This window comes from Ovis aries, chromosome 15, assembly GCF_016772045.2.
Source record: "Ovis aries strain OAR_USU_Benz2616 breed Rambouillet chromosome 15, ARS-UI_Ramb_v3.0, whole genome shotgun sequence".
In the NCBI taxonomy this organism is placed as follows: domain Eukaryota; kingdom Metazoa; phylum Chordata; class Mammalia; order Artiodactyla; family Bovidae; genus Ovis; species Ovis aries.
Window position 1 is genome coordinate 75717441 of NC_056068.1, and position 13689 is coordinate 75731129.

The 13689-nt window shown below is 47.9% G+C and overlaps 1 protein-coding gene across 3 annotated transcripts in view; it reads right to left on the bottom strand.

The window, feature by feature from the left end:
* Nucleotides 1-13689, bottom strand: part of LRP4 (LDL receptor related protein 4) — a 54185-nt gene that overhangs the window by 4806 nt on the left and 35690 nt on the right. For all 3 annotated transcript variants that reach the window (XM_027979704.2, XM_060400078.1, XM_060400079.1), the window contains exons 29-37: nt 11795-12013; nt 11518-11652; nt 10391-10499; nt 8539-8683; nt 8150-8263; nt 7273-7408; nt 2988-3055; nt 2069-2156; nt 334-475 (exon numbers count right to left, since the gene is read on the bottom strand). In XM_027979704.2, coding sequence (XP_027835505.2) covers nt 334-475; nt 2069-2156; nt 2988-3055; nt 7273-7408; nt 8150-8263; nt 8539-8683; nt 10391-10499; nt 11518-11652; nt 11795-12013 — 1156 coding nt within the window. The remainder of the gene's footprint in view (nt 1-333; nt 476-2068; nt 2157-2987; nt 3056-7272; nt 7409-8149; nt 8264-8538; nt 8684-10390; nt 10500-11517; nt 11653-11794; nt 12014-13689) is intronic.

Sequence of the window (13689 nt, forward strand, 5' to 3'; positions counted from 1 at the left end):
AGGTTTCTGACCCCAAAGCATGTGGGATCTTAGCTTCCTGCCCAGGGATTGAACCCACACCCTCTGTGTCGGAAGGTGAGGTCCCAACCGCACCAGGGACGTCCCTGGAATCTGCTTTCTAACCTTGCTCTCACCAGGGCCCCTCAAGCTGGTCCCTCACAAGCTGCCAACCTCGCCAGAAACCCAAATCACATTCCAGTCTTCTCTTCACTGTCGCTCCCAAGATGGCAGGACCACCCAGCACCCCTCCCTGCAGCCTTACTGCTCAGGCGACTGGAGCGTAATCCCCCGCCCCCTCCAGAAACACTCTCAGATACGAGTCTTCATGTTTACCTCTTTCTTATAGCACAGTTGATTGTACATGGCCGGTTTGGGGGTCGCTTCGATCTTCACTTCCTGAGTGGAAGTTCGGTAGGAGGGGTTGCTGTAGGTCAGGTTCCCCATTCCGGGATCAGTTAACTTGGACTTTTTGTGTCTTTGGAAGAAAAAGGGATGAGAAATTAGTTCAGATCTGTATGGGGAGGATATCTGGGCAGGCAGCCTTGCAGTGGGCCCTGTTTCCTGGTTCTCACACCTTCTGAATCCCTGCCCCGTGAGTGTGGGCTGGGCCTGCTGACTTGCTTCTGTGGAACAGAACGTAGAAAAGTGTGGGATACTAGATTTGGTTACGAGGAAACTCCTGATAAGGAAACTGGCTTCCCTCTTGGCTTGCCCTCCTTCTCTGTCTCTCTCCTGCTTTTGTTCTGAGGGATGCAAGCTGCCATGTTGGAAGTTGTTCTGTGGAAAGGCCCACAAGGCAAGGAACTGACAAGGGGGGCCTCCAGCCCACAGCCTGCAAGGAACTGAATCCTGGGCTTAGAAAGGAATCCTTGCCCTTCCTCTTGCAGTCAAGTCTCAAGATAAGACTGGAACCCTGGCTGACACCTGGATTGCCTGAGACAGCCTGAGGCAGAGGCACCAGCTAAGCCGCACCCAGATTTCTGACCCACAGAAACTGTGAGGTAATCAGTGGTTGTCACTTTAAGTTGCTAAGTTTGGGGTTAATGTTGTACAGCAATAGAAAACGAACACACCAAGCTTTAGTGTCGAGACAGACCCATGTTTCAATCCCACTTGTGTTACTTATTAGCTGCTAGGGATGTTGGTGGACATAATCTAAACTTTCTGAACTTTAGATCCTCATCTGTAAAGTGAGGAACAATAATACCTGTATTATAAGGTGGTTGTGGTGTTGAGACATATTCATTAAATGGTAGCTGTTACTATTATTACTGTCGTGGTGGTGGTAGTTTAGTTGCTAAGTCATGTTCGACTCTTGTGACCCCATGGACTGTAGCCTGCCAGGCTCCTCTATCCATGGGATTCTCCAGGGAAGTAAACTGGAGTGGATTGCCATTTCCTTCTCCAGGGGAATATTCCCAACCCAGGACTCGAAACCGGGTCTCCTGCACTGCAGGCAGATTCTTTACCGACTGAGGTATAAAGGAAGCCCATTACTATTGTAGCTGTTGTTATTAGCAGAAGGATGTTTTTGCTGTGAGTTGCATTTAAAGCATTTAGGGGAAATATATATATATAGAGAGAGTGATAAAAAAGTATTCTAACTTGAAATTTAGGATTCCCAGGATTCCTACTGAGCAATGATACATCACCCAACATTGTCATAAAGGGTTGTATTTGCGTGAAGAGAAAATCACTTCCAGCTTCAGTGGTTTGAGGTGGTGTGGGATGGTGGCAAAAAAGCAAAGCTGCTAGATCAGTGCCAGCTTTGCCTCTTAACTGTGTGACCTTGGGCGACATCCCCCGTGTCCTCAGGATCCTAGCCCATAAGGAAAATCCCGAGGGTTGCTGGGGTCATGAAATGAGGAAATGGCCTGTGATGTGCCTGGGGAAGAAGGGTCACATTCAGGTATCTGCCCTTCCCTTCTGCTGCTCTGCCCAGGGAGCCAGCTTTGAAATGAGGTTGGTCAGCAGCTGAATCAGTGAGCAGTCAGCTTCAAGGGGGTCCCAAACGTGCTAACGGGGCCCTTCAGTGAACAGGTGGCCCCTGCAGTGGGGCTGAGGTTACCTGTACAGCATCAAAGCCGCAATCACCACCAGAATCAGCAGAACGCTGAGGAGTCCACCGATGACGTAGCTGGCATGAAGTCCTTCCCCTGGGAAGAGCAGAGGGATGCTAGGTGGGGACCACGGATGGTCTTCTAGCTGGCGCGAGGGGTGGGAGGATGGAAGGCTCCTTTTTACCTCCCACACCATCTGAGGACAATTACAGGCCTCCTTCTCAGGGAAGGGGCCGCAGAGGGTGGGCGGAGGGGGCTGAGAAGAAACCTATCACTCTGTCAGCATCTCTAACCCCAGTTCTACCACTTACTACCTGTGTGACTTAAGGCAAGAGGCTTAACTTCTAAGCCCAAGTTTTCTCATCAGTTAAATGAAAATAATAAATTCCTCATTTATTATTTATATTTAATAATAAATATATAATATCACATAATAAATGTATTACATCTGGAGATAGAAAGTGAGAGTGTATATACAAATACATTCATATACAGGCATGAATACATTGGTCGTTTAGTCACTAAGTCATGTCCAACTCTTTGCAACCCCATGGACTATAGCCCACCAGGCTCCTCTATGAGATTTCCCAGGCAAGCATACTGGAGTGGGTTGCCATTTCCTTCTCCCGGGGGGTCTTCCTGACCCAGGGGTCAAACTTGCCGCTCCTGCTTCGTCAGGCAGGTGTTTTTTACCACTGAGCCACAGGGGGACCCGATGCACACGCAGATATGGCTTAATAAATAAGTGCCTGGCATACAGAAAGCACTCCAGAAGTGGCAGCGATTTATGGTTGTTCTTTCTATGAGTTTAGTCTAAGGAAAGGGTTCATCAACTCCAGAGTCCCCGTGAAGGTTCCTCAAGATCTCAATGGCGACTTCAGTTTCTTACCTCTTGTTTTTCAAAGCAGATGGACACTGGGGGCTTACCTGGAGCAGCAGGCACGACCTCATTGGAATGCGCGCAGAGGCCCAACCGGGCATCCTTTTCAGAGCATCTGTGGGGCAGAGAGAACCAAATGTGAAAGCTACCTGTATTCAGCAAAGATCTTGCCTTCCTCCAGGAAAAGTGGAAAGTCCTGTGAGGACCAGGCAAAAGGCCTGGGATCAGGGCTTTCAGATAGGAGACTGTACCAGACAGGAGAGGTTAGAAGCAAGGAGAGGGCAGGATCAGGAAATACAGAGCAATCCATGTGAGTCTTCAAGATGCTACATGGAACTCTGCTCAGTGTTATGTGGCAGCCTGGATGGGAGGAGCATCTGGGGGAGAATGGATACATGTACACGTGTGGCTGAGCCCCTTTGCTGTGCGCCTGAAACTGTCACCGCATCGTTCATCAGCTATTTGTTGTTGTTCAATTGTGTGCTGCTCCATGGACTGCAACACACCAGGCTTCCCTGTCCTTCACCATCTCCCTGAGCTGGCTCAAACTCGTGTCCATTGAGTTGGTGATGGCATACCCCAATACAAAAGAAAAAGTTAAAAAAAAAAAACAAACCCTGGGCTTCCCTGGTAGCTCAGTGGTAAAGAATCCGCCTGCCAATGCAGGAGACATGGGTTTGACCCCTTGTCTGGGAGGATTCCACGTGTGGCAGAACCCATGCTCCGCCACAAAAGCTACTGTATTGAGAAGCCCACGCACCTCAGCTGGAGAGTGGCCCCCACTCAGCACAACTAGAGAAAAGCCCACTCAGCAACGAAGACCCAGCATGGCCAATAAATAAATAAATAAAATTTAAGATGCTATATCATGCTTAAATGTTTTAAAATATTTATCCCTTTGTTGTTTTTTGGCCACAAGGCTTGTAGGATCCCAGAACCCCCAACCAGGGATTAAATCCAGGCCCTTGGCAGTGAAGGGGCTTCCCAGGTGGCACTAGAGGTAAGGAACCTGCCTGCCAATGCAGGTAGATATGAGACCCGGGCCCAACCCCTGGGTCGGGAAGATCCCCTGCAGAAGTAAATGGCAACCCGCTCCGGTATTCTTGCCTGGAAAATCCCATGGGCAGAGGAGCCTGGTGGGCTGCAGTCCATAGGGTTGCACAGTCGGACACGACTGAATCAACTTGGCACACTCATGGCAGTGGAACAGTCACAACCACGGGACTGCCAGGGAATTCCCAAAATATGTACTCTTTAAATAGGATTCTTTAAAAAGAAGAAGCAGGTCTGGGAGTGAACTGAAAGTCTGCTGAAAGAACACTAAAGACATCAAATGGTAGGCTTTATTAAACTACCAGGGTGAGAGGGAAGAAGCTACCAGTCAAGCAAACCTCTCATTGGATAAAGATTATCACAAAGTCTAGAAAGACCTGAAAAAATATATATTTCGTTTTTTCTCTTTCATTCTTTTACATGGGAATATGCAAGACATCCAGAGAGAGGGCTTAGATAACTAACTTGAAATGCTGACAAGGTAACTCCTTTGGGGCACATTCTGAGCTGGCAATTAAAGGTATGTCCTAAAAGGTTAGAGCCCGCGGAGAGGGAAATGGCAACCCACACCAGTATTCTTGCCTGGAAAATTCCATGGACGGGGGAGCCCAGCAGGCTACAGACCATGGGATCACAAAGAATCGAACAAGACTGAGGGACTGACAGTTAAAAGCTTAGAGAAAAGCTGCTTGCAAAAGCATCTGAATCCAAGGTGTACTGAGTCTTCAAGTAGAACTCTGAGAGGAAAAAAATATCTGAATAGGTTCAAAAGTTCTCTAAATAAGCCCAAATAAGATCAGATTAAAAATGATTTTTAGAGCTTAAAAGTTAGTGAGAAAGGTATGTGTTTATATCATATAACATTTCTATATGAACTCTTCTAACAAGAGAAAACAGGCCAACAATGTTGGAAAGCAATTATCCTCCAATTAAAAGTAAATTCAAAAAAGAGAAAATGGGGCACATAGAATAAATTTGATCTAATTTCAGGGACAACAGTCTAGAGTTGCCATTAGGGCTTATTACTCTGTTTCTGTTTCACAATTGGAAGCAAGTATTAACTACCTTTTAAGCTACAGTTGATATTAAAAATAATATGACAGTAAAAATGATCTAACAGAAAAATGCCCGGGAAGATAGACATCAAAAGAGTAAAAATAGGAAATGAAATCAATATCTCAAAAAGGTGTCTGCACCCCACGTTCAATGTAGCATTATTTATAATAGCCAAGACATGGAAACCACCAAAGTGTCCATCAGTGGATGAATGGATAAAGAAAATGTTTGTATAGGGATACAATGGAACATTATTCAGCCATTAAAAAGGGGGGGGGACATTCTGCCATTTGCAATAACATGGATGGACCTTAAGGGCATTATGCTAAGTAAAATAAGTCAGACAGAGATGTCACTTATACATGGACTCTGAAAAAAGATCAATAGATATAATTAATATCATACAGATTGGTAGTTGCCAGCAATGGGGGGTTTGGGGTAGACAAAAGAAGAAAGATGGTCAAAGGGCACAGACTTCCAGTTATAAGTCCTGGGAGTGGAATAGACATCATCGTGACTACAGTTAACAATACTGTATATTTGAAAGTTGCTAAGAGAGTAGTTAAAAATTTTTTTAATTAAATTTACTTATTTTTAATTGACAGATAATTGCTTTACAGTACTGTGTTGGTTTCTGCCAAACACCAACAGGAGTCAGCCATAGGAATACCTCTGCCCCCTCCTGAGCCTCTCTCCCTCTGCCCTCCCCACCTCGCCCCTCTAGGTTCTTACAGAGCCCTGGTTTGAGTGCCCTGAGCCACACAGCAGATTCTCAGTGGCTATTGTTTTATACACGGTCGTGCATATGTTTCCATGTTACTCTCTCCAGACGCCCCACCCTCTCCTTTCTCCCCTACCCCACCCCGTGTCCACTGGCCTGTTCTCTGTCTGCATCTCTATCGCCGCCCTGCACGTGGGCTCATTAGCACCATCTTTCTAGATTCCATATGTATGCATGGATACACGACATTTGTTTTCCTCCTTCTGACTTACTTTACTCTGTATAATAGGCTCTACAGGCTCACCCACCTCATTAGAACTGACTCAAATGCATTCCTTTTTATGGCTGAGTAATATTCCACTGTATATATGTACCACAGCTTCTTTATCCATTCATTTGTAGCTGGACATCTAGCTTGCTTCCATGTCCTAGCGTTTGTAAATAATGCTGCGGTGGACAGTGGGGTACATGTGACTTTTTCAATTTTGGTTTCCTCAGGGTATATGCCTAGTAGTAGGATCGCTGAAAGAGTAGATTTTAAAAGTTCTCATTGTAAGAAAAAAACTGGACACGTGTGGTAATGGATGTTAACTAACTAGACTTATTGTAATCATTTTGCAATATACATATTTAACAACAACAAAGAAACACTAAAGGTAATTATATATGTGCATATGGGTACTTATTTCTTCTTTACTCCTATCATATTTTCAAATTATTTTTTTGCCAAGCATAAATTTAAAAAACACATTTATCTGACTTTCTCTACATTGAATATAACATATTTCATCAATTTTAAGATAAGCATTTTTTTTTTCTATATTCTTACATCTCAGAAATAGGGCTGTGTCTTACAATTAATGGCATACCACAATTGCCATTGGTTATTTTTTCAGTTTAATCTCTCAAATCAGGATGCATTTTAAATTGACAGCACTTTCAGCTTAATGAAATACAGTATTTTATGCTTGGTTTGAGAACTGTTCATGGCTATGCGTGCCTATTTAATAATGGAGTGTGTGTGTGTGTTGCACGTGTGTGCACATACCTGCCTGTTTTAGTGTTACAGGTCATTATAAGCTAAGGCCATCATATACGTGGGAATGTCTCAAATTAAAAAGCCCCAGCCCAGAGACCACTATGACTTGGTGGCTTCTAAGTAAAATGCAGGATAAGACCATGTGCTAAACCTGTTCTGCCAGAGCAGAAATCACAGAAAGAAAGGAAGAAGGAGGAATGCCAGGTGGAAACTCTTCGTGAATGATTTCTCTCTAAAGCTGCTCTTGAAGCTTCTTGCTTCCAGAGCTATTAAAAAAAAAAAATCACTTGCAACAATCTACAAGACTGAATATCATCTCCAGTTCCAAACAGCAGGGACTAGTGGATAATGATGTAATCCATTTCCCATCTGCCGGAATTATCAAGCTGAGACTATGGTGGTCTGCTGGCAGGGGATGAGATTTGGATCAGAGAGCCCTCAGGCCCATACTAAATGCACTTACCTCCCTTCCACCTCCTCCAGAGATGTACGGGTCCGGGTGGTAGAAGAACGCAGGGTAGTCGGTAACGTGTTGGGTAGCACGGGGCTCCTTTCACTCATACTGGTAGCCCGGGGAGCTGGGGGCACCAGGCCAGGTACTGGAGAGAAAACAAGGGCTGGAGTGGACCACTGGAGCCCCAAATATCTACCTGTGGTCCAAGAGTAGCATCTGGAGAACCTGACGGAGCCATCTTTTAGCTGCTCTCATCCTAGGCACGCCCGTTAGATGTCCTTCCTACTAAAAAGGATTTGGTTTCCAATATTAACAGCTCTGGATGGGCTAGCTGGCTCACAAAGGGCAGGAAGAAAGAGAGTCATGCACAACAGGGATCAGGGACTCAAGAGAGCTGATTTCCATTCTAGTAAATGCCAGAAGCCAGGGACTTCCCTGGTGGTCCAGTGGCTAAGAACCTGCCTTCCACTGCAGGGGATGTGGGTTGGATGCCTGGTCGGGGAGCTAAGATCCTACATGTTGCAGGACAACTGAGCCCATGCGCCCCAACTAGAGAAAGCCCGTGCACGGTAATACTAAGCCATGTGCTCCAGAGCCCGAAGCCCACGTGCCACAACAAGAAGCCAGCACGCCGCAGCTAGAGAAGTCCCCACGTGACGCCAGGAAGACCCAGCACAGCTACGTACATACGTACATACGTACATACGTTCGTGCCGGAAGCCAGACGAACCCGCTCTGTGCCTTTCCAAACCTCAAGCTCATTGCTCCTAGTCACTCGGCTGAAAGATCCCCTGAGGGACAGTCTCAGCCAGATGGAAAAAGCTGCTGACCCCTTGCCCTTGCAAGGGCTCTGCTGTTGCAGGGGGGGCCCATCAGTCCAACTCACCGAGGGAGCAGGGCCGGCCGTCGGGCTCATCAGGACAGGCACACACAAAGTCCGAGGTTCTGGCAAAGCAGAGGTGGGTGCAGCCGCCGTTGTTCACGCCACAGGCGTTGGTCCCTGGGAGCAAAGCAGATGAAGGTCTGGCCTGGTGCAGAATCAAGTCTCCCAGTTTGACGCTTTTCCAAATGGAGGAGATTCAGGGCTCCTCGACTCCCAGGGACAGTGGGGCAGGAAGGAGGGGTATAACAACAGGGGGCCGAAAAGGCCTAAGAGCTTCAGATGTGAACCCGTGGCTCTCCAGTGGCTCCGACCGTCTTGGTTATTAACAGTCCTTGGGGTGATCAACAAACCCCACCAGTGGTACGGAAGCAGCCTCAGGACCGGGAGCGCACCTGTCTGCCGCTGAGGGGAGACCACGATGATATCCATGAGTCCCTCCACATTCGCCAACACCGTCTCCTTGTTCCTGCCCGAGTACTTGTCCACACGCTGGATGGACTTGGTCTGCCAGTCTGTCCAGTAGATCCACCTGTCCTGCTACTCAGCAGGGGGACCCCAAAAGGGTAACTATTAATAGGCAGACCCCACGACAGCTTCCGTGCCTCAGCCCATTCATTCCCGCTGCCCGGGTGCCCTCTTCTTCATATATCCGGGTCAACTCGTATGCATCCCCACATATGGCATTACCCAGGAGATCTCCCCCAGTCCACAGAGAATTCACCCTTCTCTCCATGCTGTTCTGAGCCGTGTCCTCACTTCTACATGCGAGTTTTGACATTCTATGGTCATTTGTTTACATGTCTATCTGTCCTGCCAGATTAAGCCCTTCAAGGACAAGAATGTGCTTCATTCATCTCTCAGTTCCCAGCACTAACATGTAGTCCTCAGTCAGTCAGCTCAGTGAATAACTGAGTTCCTGTACCTAGCAAACAGGAGTAAACTGTGGAGGTGGGGGGTCCTTCTGGTCCCTGTTCTCACAGGCCCTTCACTCACAGCCCTGGCCCAAGTTCCCTGGTTACCTCTGCAGGCAGCTGCCCTCTAATTCAGTGATCTTGAGATTCTCAACCAGGGGAGGAAGGACAGTGTAGGCGGTTCCCCTCCCATCCCTAGGGTATACATCAGAAACCCCAGGGAAACCTGTAGACTAGAAAACTAAACTCAGTATAATCCTGTAGTTTTACATGTGGAGTACCAGGGAGGAAAGCCTATCATTAAGTGAAGTCAGAGAAAATCTTTTGGCTGGTAGGATATAATGCAGAATATAGATAGAGCGGATGTTTTTTCAAAAAAAGGACAAAGATTTTTGAATAATTGAGCATCCCTGTTTTGGCCCCTGCCTTTTTCCTTCCTTGAATTGTTTTACAAGGTTAGAACTCTTAAAAAATAATGTCAGCCAATACTAATGAAAATGATCAGAAATAACACACATTGAGTGGCAGGTACTGTGTTAATGCTTTGTGTATATTTCGGGCTTCCCTGGTGGCTCAGATGGTAAAGAATCCGCCTGCAATGCGGGAGACCTGGGTTCCATCCCTGGGTTGAGAAGATCCCTTGGAGGAGGGAATGGCTACCCACTCCAGGATTCTTGCCTGGAGAATTCCATGGACAGAAGAGCCTGGCAGGCTACAGTTCATGGGGTCACAAAGAGTCAGACACGACTTCAAGACAACACTGTTATTAAACTCATTACTTTTATAGGTAAGTGAAGCTTAGAGAGTTCACTATCTTGTCCACGTTGCCCAGTCACTTCATGACACAGGCAGAACTTGAACCCACAAAGCTGGCTCGTTGGAGGCACTCACCCAATAAACTTACTGACTGCCTCGTTGCCTCAAAACCCTGGCTCTCAGCCACTCCACTGTCTGGCTGTTAAGTGAGCTGCCTGAGTTTGCTTGCTGGGACCACGGCACTGGGATCAACTGGGGAACTTGGTAAAATGAATATTCCCAGCCAGACCCTTAGGAGGCAGATTCTTTATATCCGGTGCCCAGGAATGCGCATTTTCACAAGTCCCACGGCTGACTCTGTACGCAGCTGTGGGAGAGCCACCCCTCTGAATGCTAGAATGTGGGCAAGCGGGAGCAGCAGGGCGCAGGGCGGCAAGACTTCCGTGTACAAGAATCACTCCCAAAATGGGCTTCCGAAGCACACCTGTTCAGCAGCATCTGGAGCAGACACAGAGCCCCGAGGAAATACCACCCCCCCCCCAGCAAGGAGCGTGAGTCCTGTTCTCCGAGTCAGTACCTGCGTGAGAGCAAAGGGGTGAGACACGTGGCTGACCAGGACCTGTCGGAGCTTCCCGCTGAGATCAGCACTCTCAATCCGATCCAGGTGGGCATCCACCCAGTAGATCCTATGAAGGAGAAAAGGTAGCCACTGAAGACACGAGCCAGGGACCCAGCCCTGCCCTCAGGGAGCTGGCTGTCCCCTCCTGAGCTGAGCCGGCAGGTGCGGTGAGCAGTCGTGGTGACCTGATGAGGGGGTCGCTGGGAGTCCCTAAGCTGAAGAGTGGAATTGGGATGGTGACTCATAAGTGGGGAGGCCAGGGTGGTTCTGGAGAGGGGCAGAAATCAAGTGACCTCAGGGGAGCCAGCACCCCGTCTCATCTTCAGCAACTCGATCACCCTTTGACTCCTACAGAAACATCACTTGGCTGAAAAAGGTCCATCTAGTCAAAGCTATGATTTTTCCAGTAAAGTATGGATGTGAGAGTTGGACTATAAAGAAAGCTGAGCGCCAAATAATTGATGCTTTTGAACTGTGGTGTTGGAGAAGACTCTTAAGAGCCCCTTGGACTGCAAGGAGATCAAACCAGTTCATCCTAAAGGAAATCAGTCCTGAATATTCATTATTTAGGAAGGACTGATGCTGAAGCTCCAGTACTTTGGCCACCTGATGAGAGCAGTTGAATCAGTGGAAAAGACCCTGACGCTGGGAAAGATTGAGGGCAGGAGGAGAAGGGGAGGACAGAGGATGAGATGGTTGGACGGCATCATCAACTCAGTGGACATGGGTTTGAGCAAACTCTGGGAGATAGTGAAGGACAGGGAAGCCTGACGTGCTGCAGTCCATGGGGTTGCAAAGAGTCGGACATGACAGCAACTGAACAACAACAATAAAATAAATTAAAAAATAAAAACATGTAAACCAGATAAACAAAGCCCACTTGAGGGCTGAATGCTGGGTTCAGCAACTCCTGTTCCAAGAACATGTTACCTCATTCCTTCTTGCTGCTTGCTCTGCCCTACCCACCAAGGAGCTTTCACCCCCATCAAGGAGGGTGAGTCCCATTCTCCGAGTCAGTTTTTTTTTTCACTACTTCTCCTCTGCCCATCCGATTTCCAGGATGCTATCTGGGATAGGATTCCCACCTGCGCGTATCATAGTCCAGGGTAAGTCCATTGGGCCAACCCAGGTCTGTGTTGATGAGGACCTTCCGCTCAGAGCCATCCAAGTTCGCCCGTTCGATCTTGGCAATGTGGCCCCAGTCTGTCCAGAAGAGGTACCTGGGACACGATGGTGCCATCAGCAAGGCATGGGAAGATGGCACCCAGAGGTCGAGAGAATACCATTTAGAAAGAGGCATATTCAAGCGCCTCCTCCCCAGGCCCTTCTCCCCTGGGTCTCTCCTGCTGGCCAAAAACTTACCCCTTCCTGGGGAAAACAGCGATGGCCCGAGGCTCATCCAGGCTGTTGTTGATCAGCACTTTGCGGCAGGAACCGTCCAGCCTCGATGCTTCGATGGTATTTCGGCCCGTATCTGTCCAATACAGATTCCGGGCCACCCAGTCCACTGCCAGCCCGTCAGTGGTCTTCAGCCCACGCCCGATCACCGTCTCCATGTTGCTGCCGTTCAGATCTGCTCGCCTTGGGGAGCAGCCCAGGGTTAGATGACTGATCAGATCAGCAACAGGCTGATACCCCTTTAGTCCACATTCCCAGAGTTGGATTCCCACTACACTGTAAGCTCCAAGGGGCAGGGACCGAGTATTTATAAGTACATGCATGCATATGCGCATGCTAAGCAGCTTCAGTCGTGTCCGACTCTCTGCGACCCTGTGGATTGTAGCCCGCCAGGCTCCTCTGTCTTTGGGATTCTCCAGGCAAGAATACTGGAGTGGGTCGCCATGCCCTCCTCCAGGGGATCTTCTTGACCCAGGGAGCAAACCCACGTCTCTGAAGTCTAACCTGGGTTGGCAGGAGGGTTCTTTACCACTAGCGCCACCTGGGAAGCCCATTTGTAAGTACACTCCTCCATGTCTAGCACAGTAGGTATTCAAAATACTTGCAGATCTAATGAATAAAGTATTGGGAGGACAGAGTGTTTCCTGCTCTAAGTAGGTGGCATTTGGGCCCATGTCTTGCCAGAAGACAGGTTAATAAGCCCCATACACCTTCAGGAGGAGACAAGGATTGCTAGGTGGTGATCAGAAGAAAGGGAAGATTTTCAAAATCTACCTGTGCATTTTTTATAATATAGCAGGGAATTCAACCCAGGATAGGGGAAGGGGCATGCCACCAACACATGGGGGCCTTCTCTAAACTCTACATGAAAAAAAAAAAGAAAAAGAAAAAAAAATAAAAATAAACTCTACATGCCCACCAGCTCTTAGGACGAGATTCTAATACACCCCTCAGGGAGAAAAAAGGGAATGCTCCTGTTCTTCCACGTGAGAATCTCTGCCACGGCAAACACCTCTAATGGTACGTGAACGTACATGAACACAGGGTACCACATTCCTTGGTTGTGTTGGGTGAAAAATTGAAAGAATAAAAAATTCAAATAAAACAAAAAATATTTAAAAAACAAAAACAATCACAACCTCACAAACCATCATAAAGCTTGCATTTGGCTGGTATTTCTGTATTACAATACACTCAGTTTGGCGATGTGGCCAACTAATCAGTGAGTCTTAGAGGATCCGTGGAACTCCTGTAGGGTCCAGAAGTAGGGGTAGAAGGCTCCAGATCCCTAGCCTGACTTTATCTGTGGGTTTTACATACTGGACTTCTAGTCCTCTTTAAATAGGGAAATTCCCTGGGGGTCCAGTGGGTGAGGCACTGTTTCCAGTGCAGGCAGCATGGGTTTGATCCCTGGTCAGGGAATCCCGCAAGCTGCATGGTGTGACCAAAAATATACATTCACGAAACGCAAGATAGGCCGTGCGTGTGCGCTCAGTCATGTCCAACTCTGTGCGACCCCATGGACTGTAGCCCGCCAGGCTCCTCTGTCCGTGGAATTTTCCAGGCAAGCCTACTGGAGTGGGTTGCCATTTCCTCCTCCAGGGGACCTTCCCAACCCAGGGATCAGACGCAGGTCTCTTGAGTCTCCTGCACTGGCAGGTGGATTCTTTTATCACTGTGCCACCAGGGAAGCCTGGCAAAGCACATCAGAATCTTCAAACAAGCAAACAAACAAAAAAGTTTGAAACTCTTCTGGGATAACACTGCAAAGCGAACAAATCCAGGTCAGAACTCCCTATCCAAGTTGCCAAATCAGTCCGTTTAGAGGTGACCCCAGACCATGACCTCGGCCATCAGAG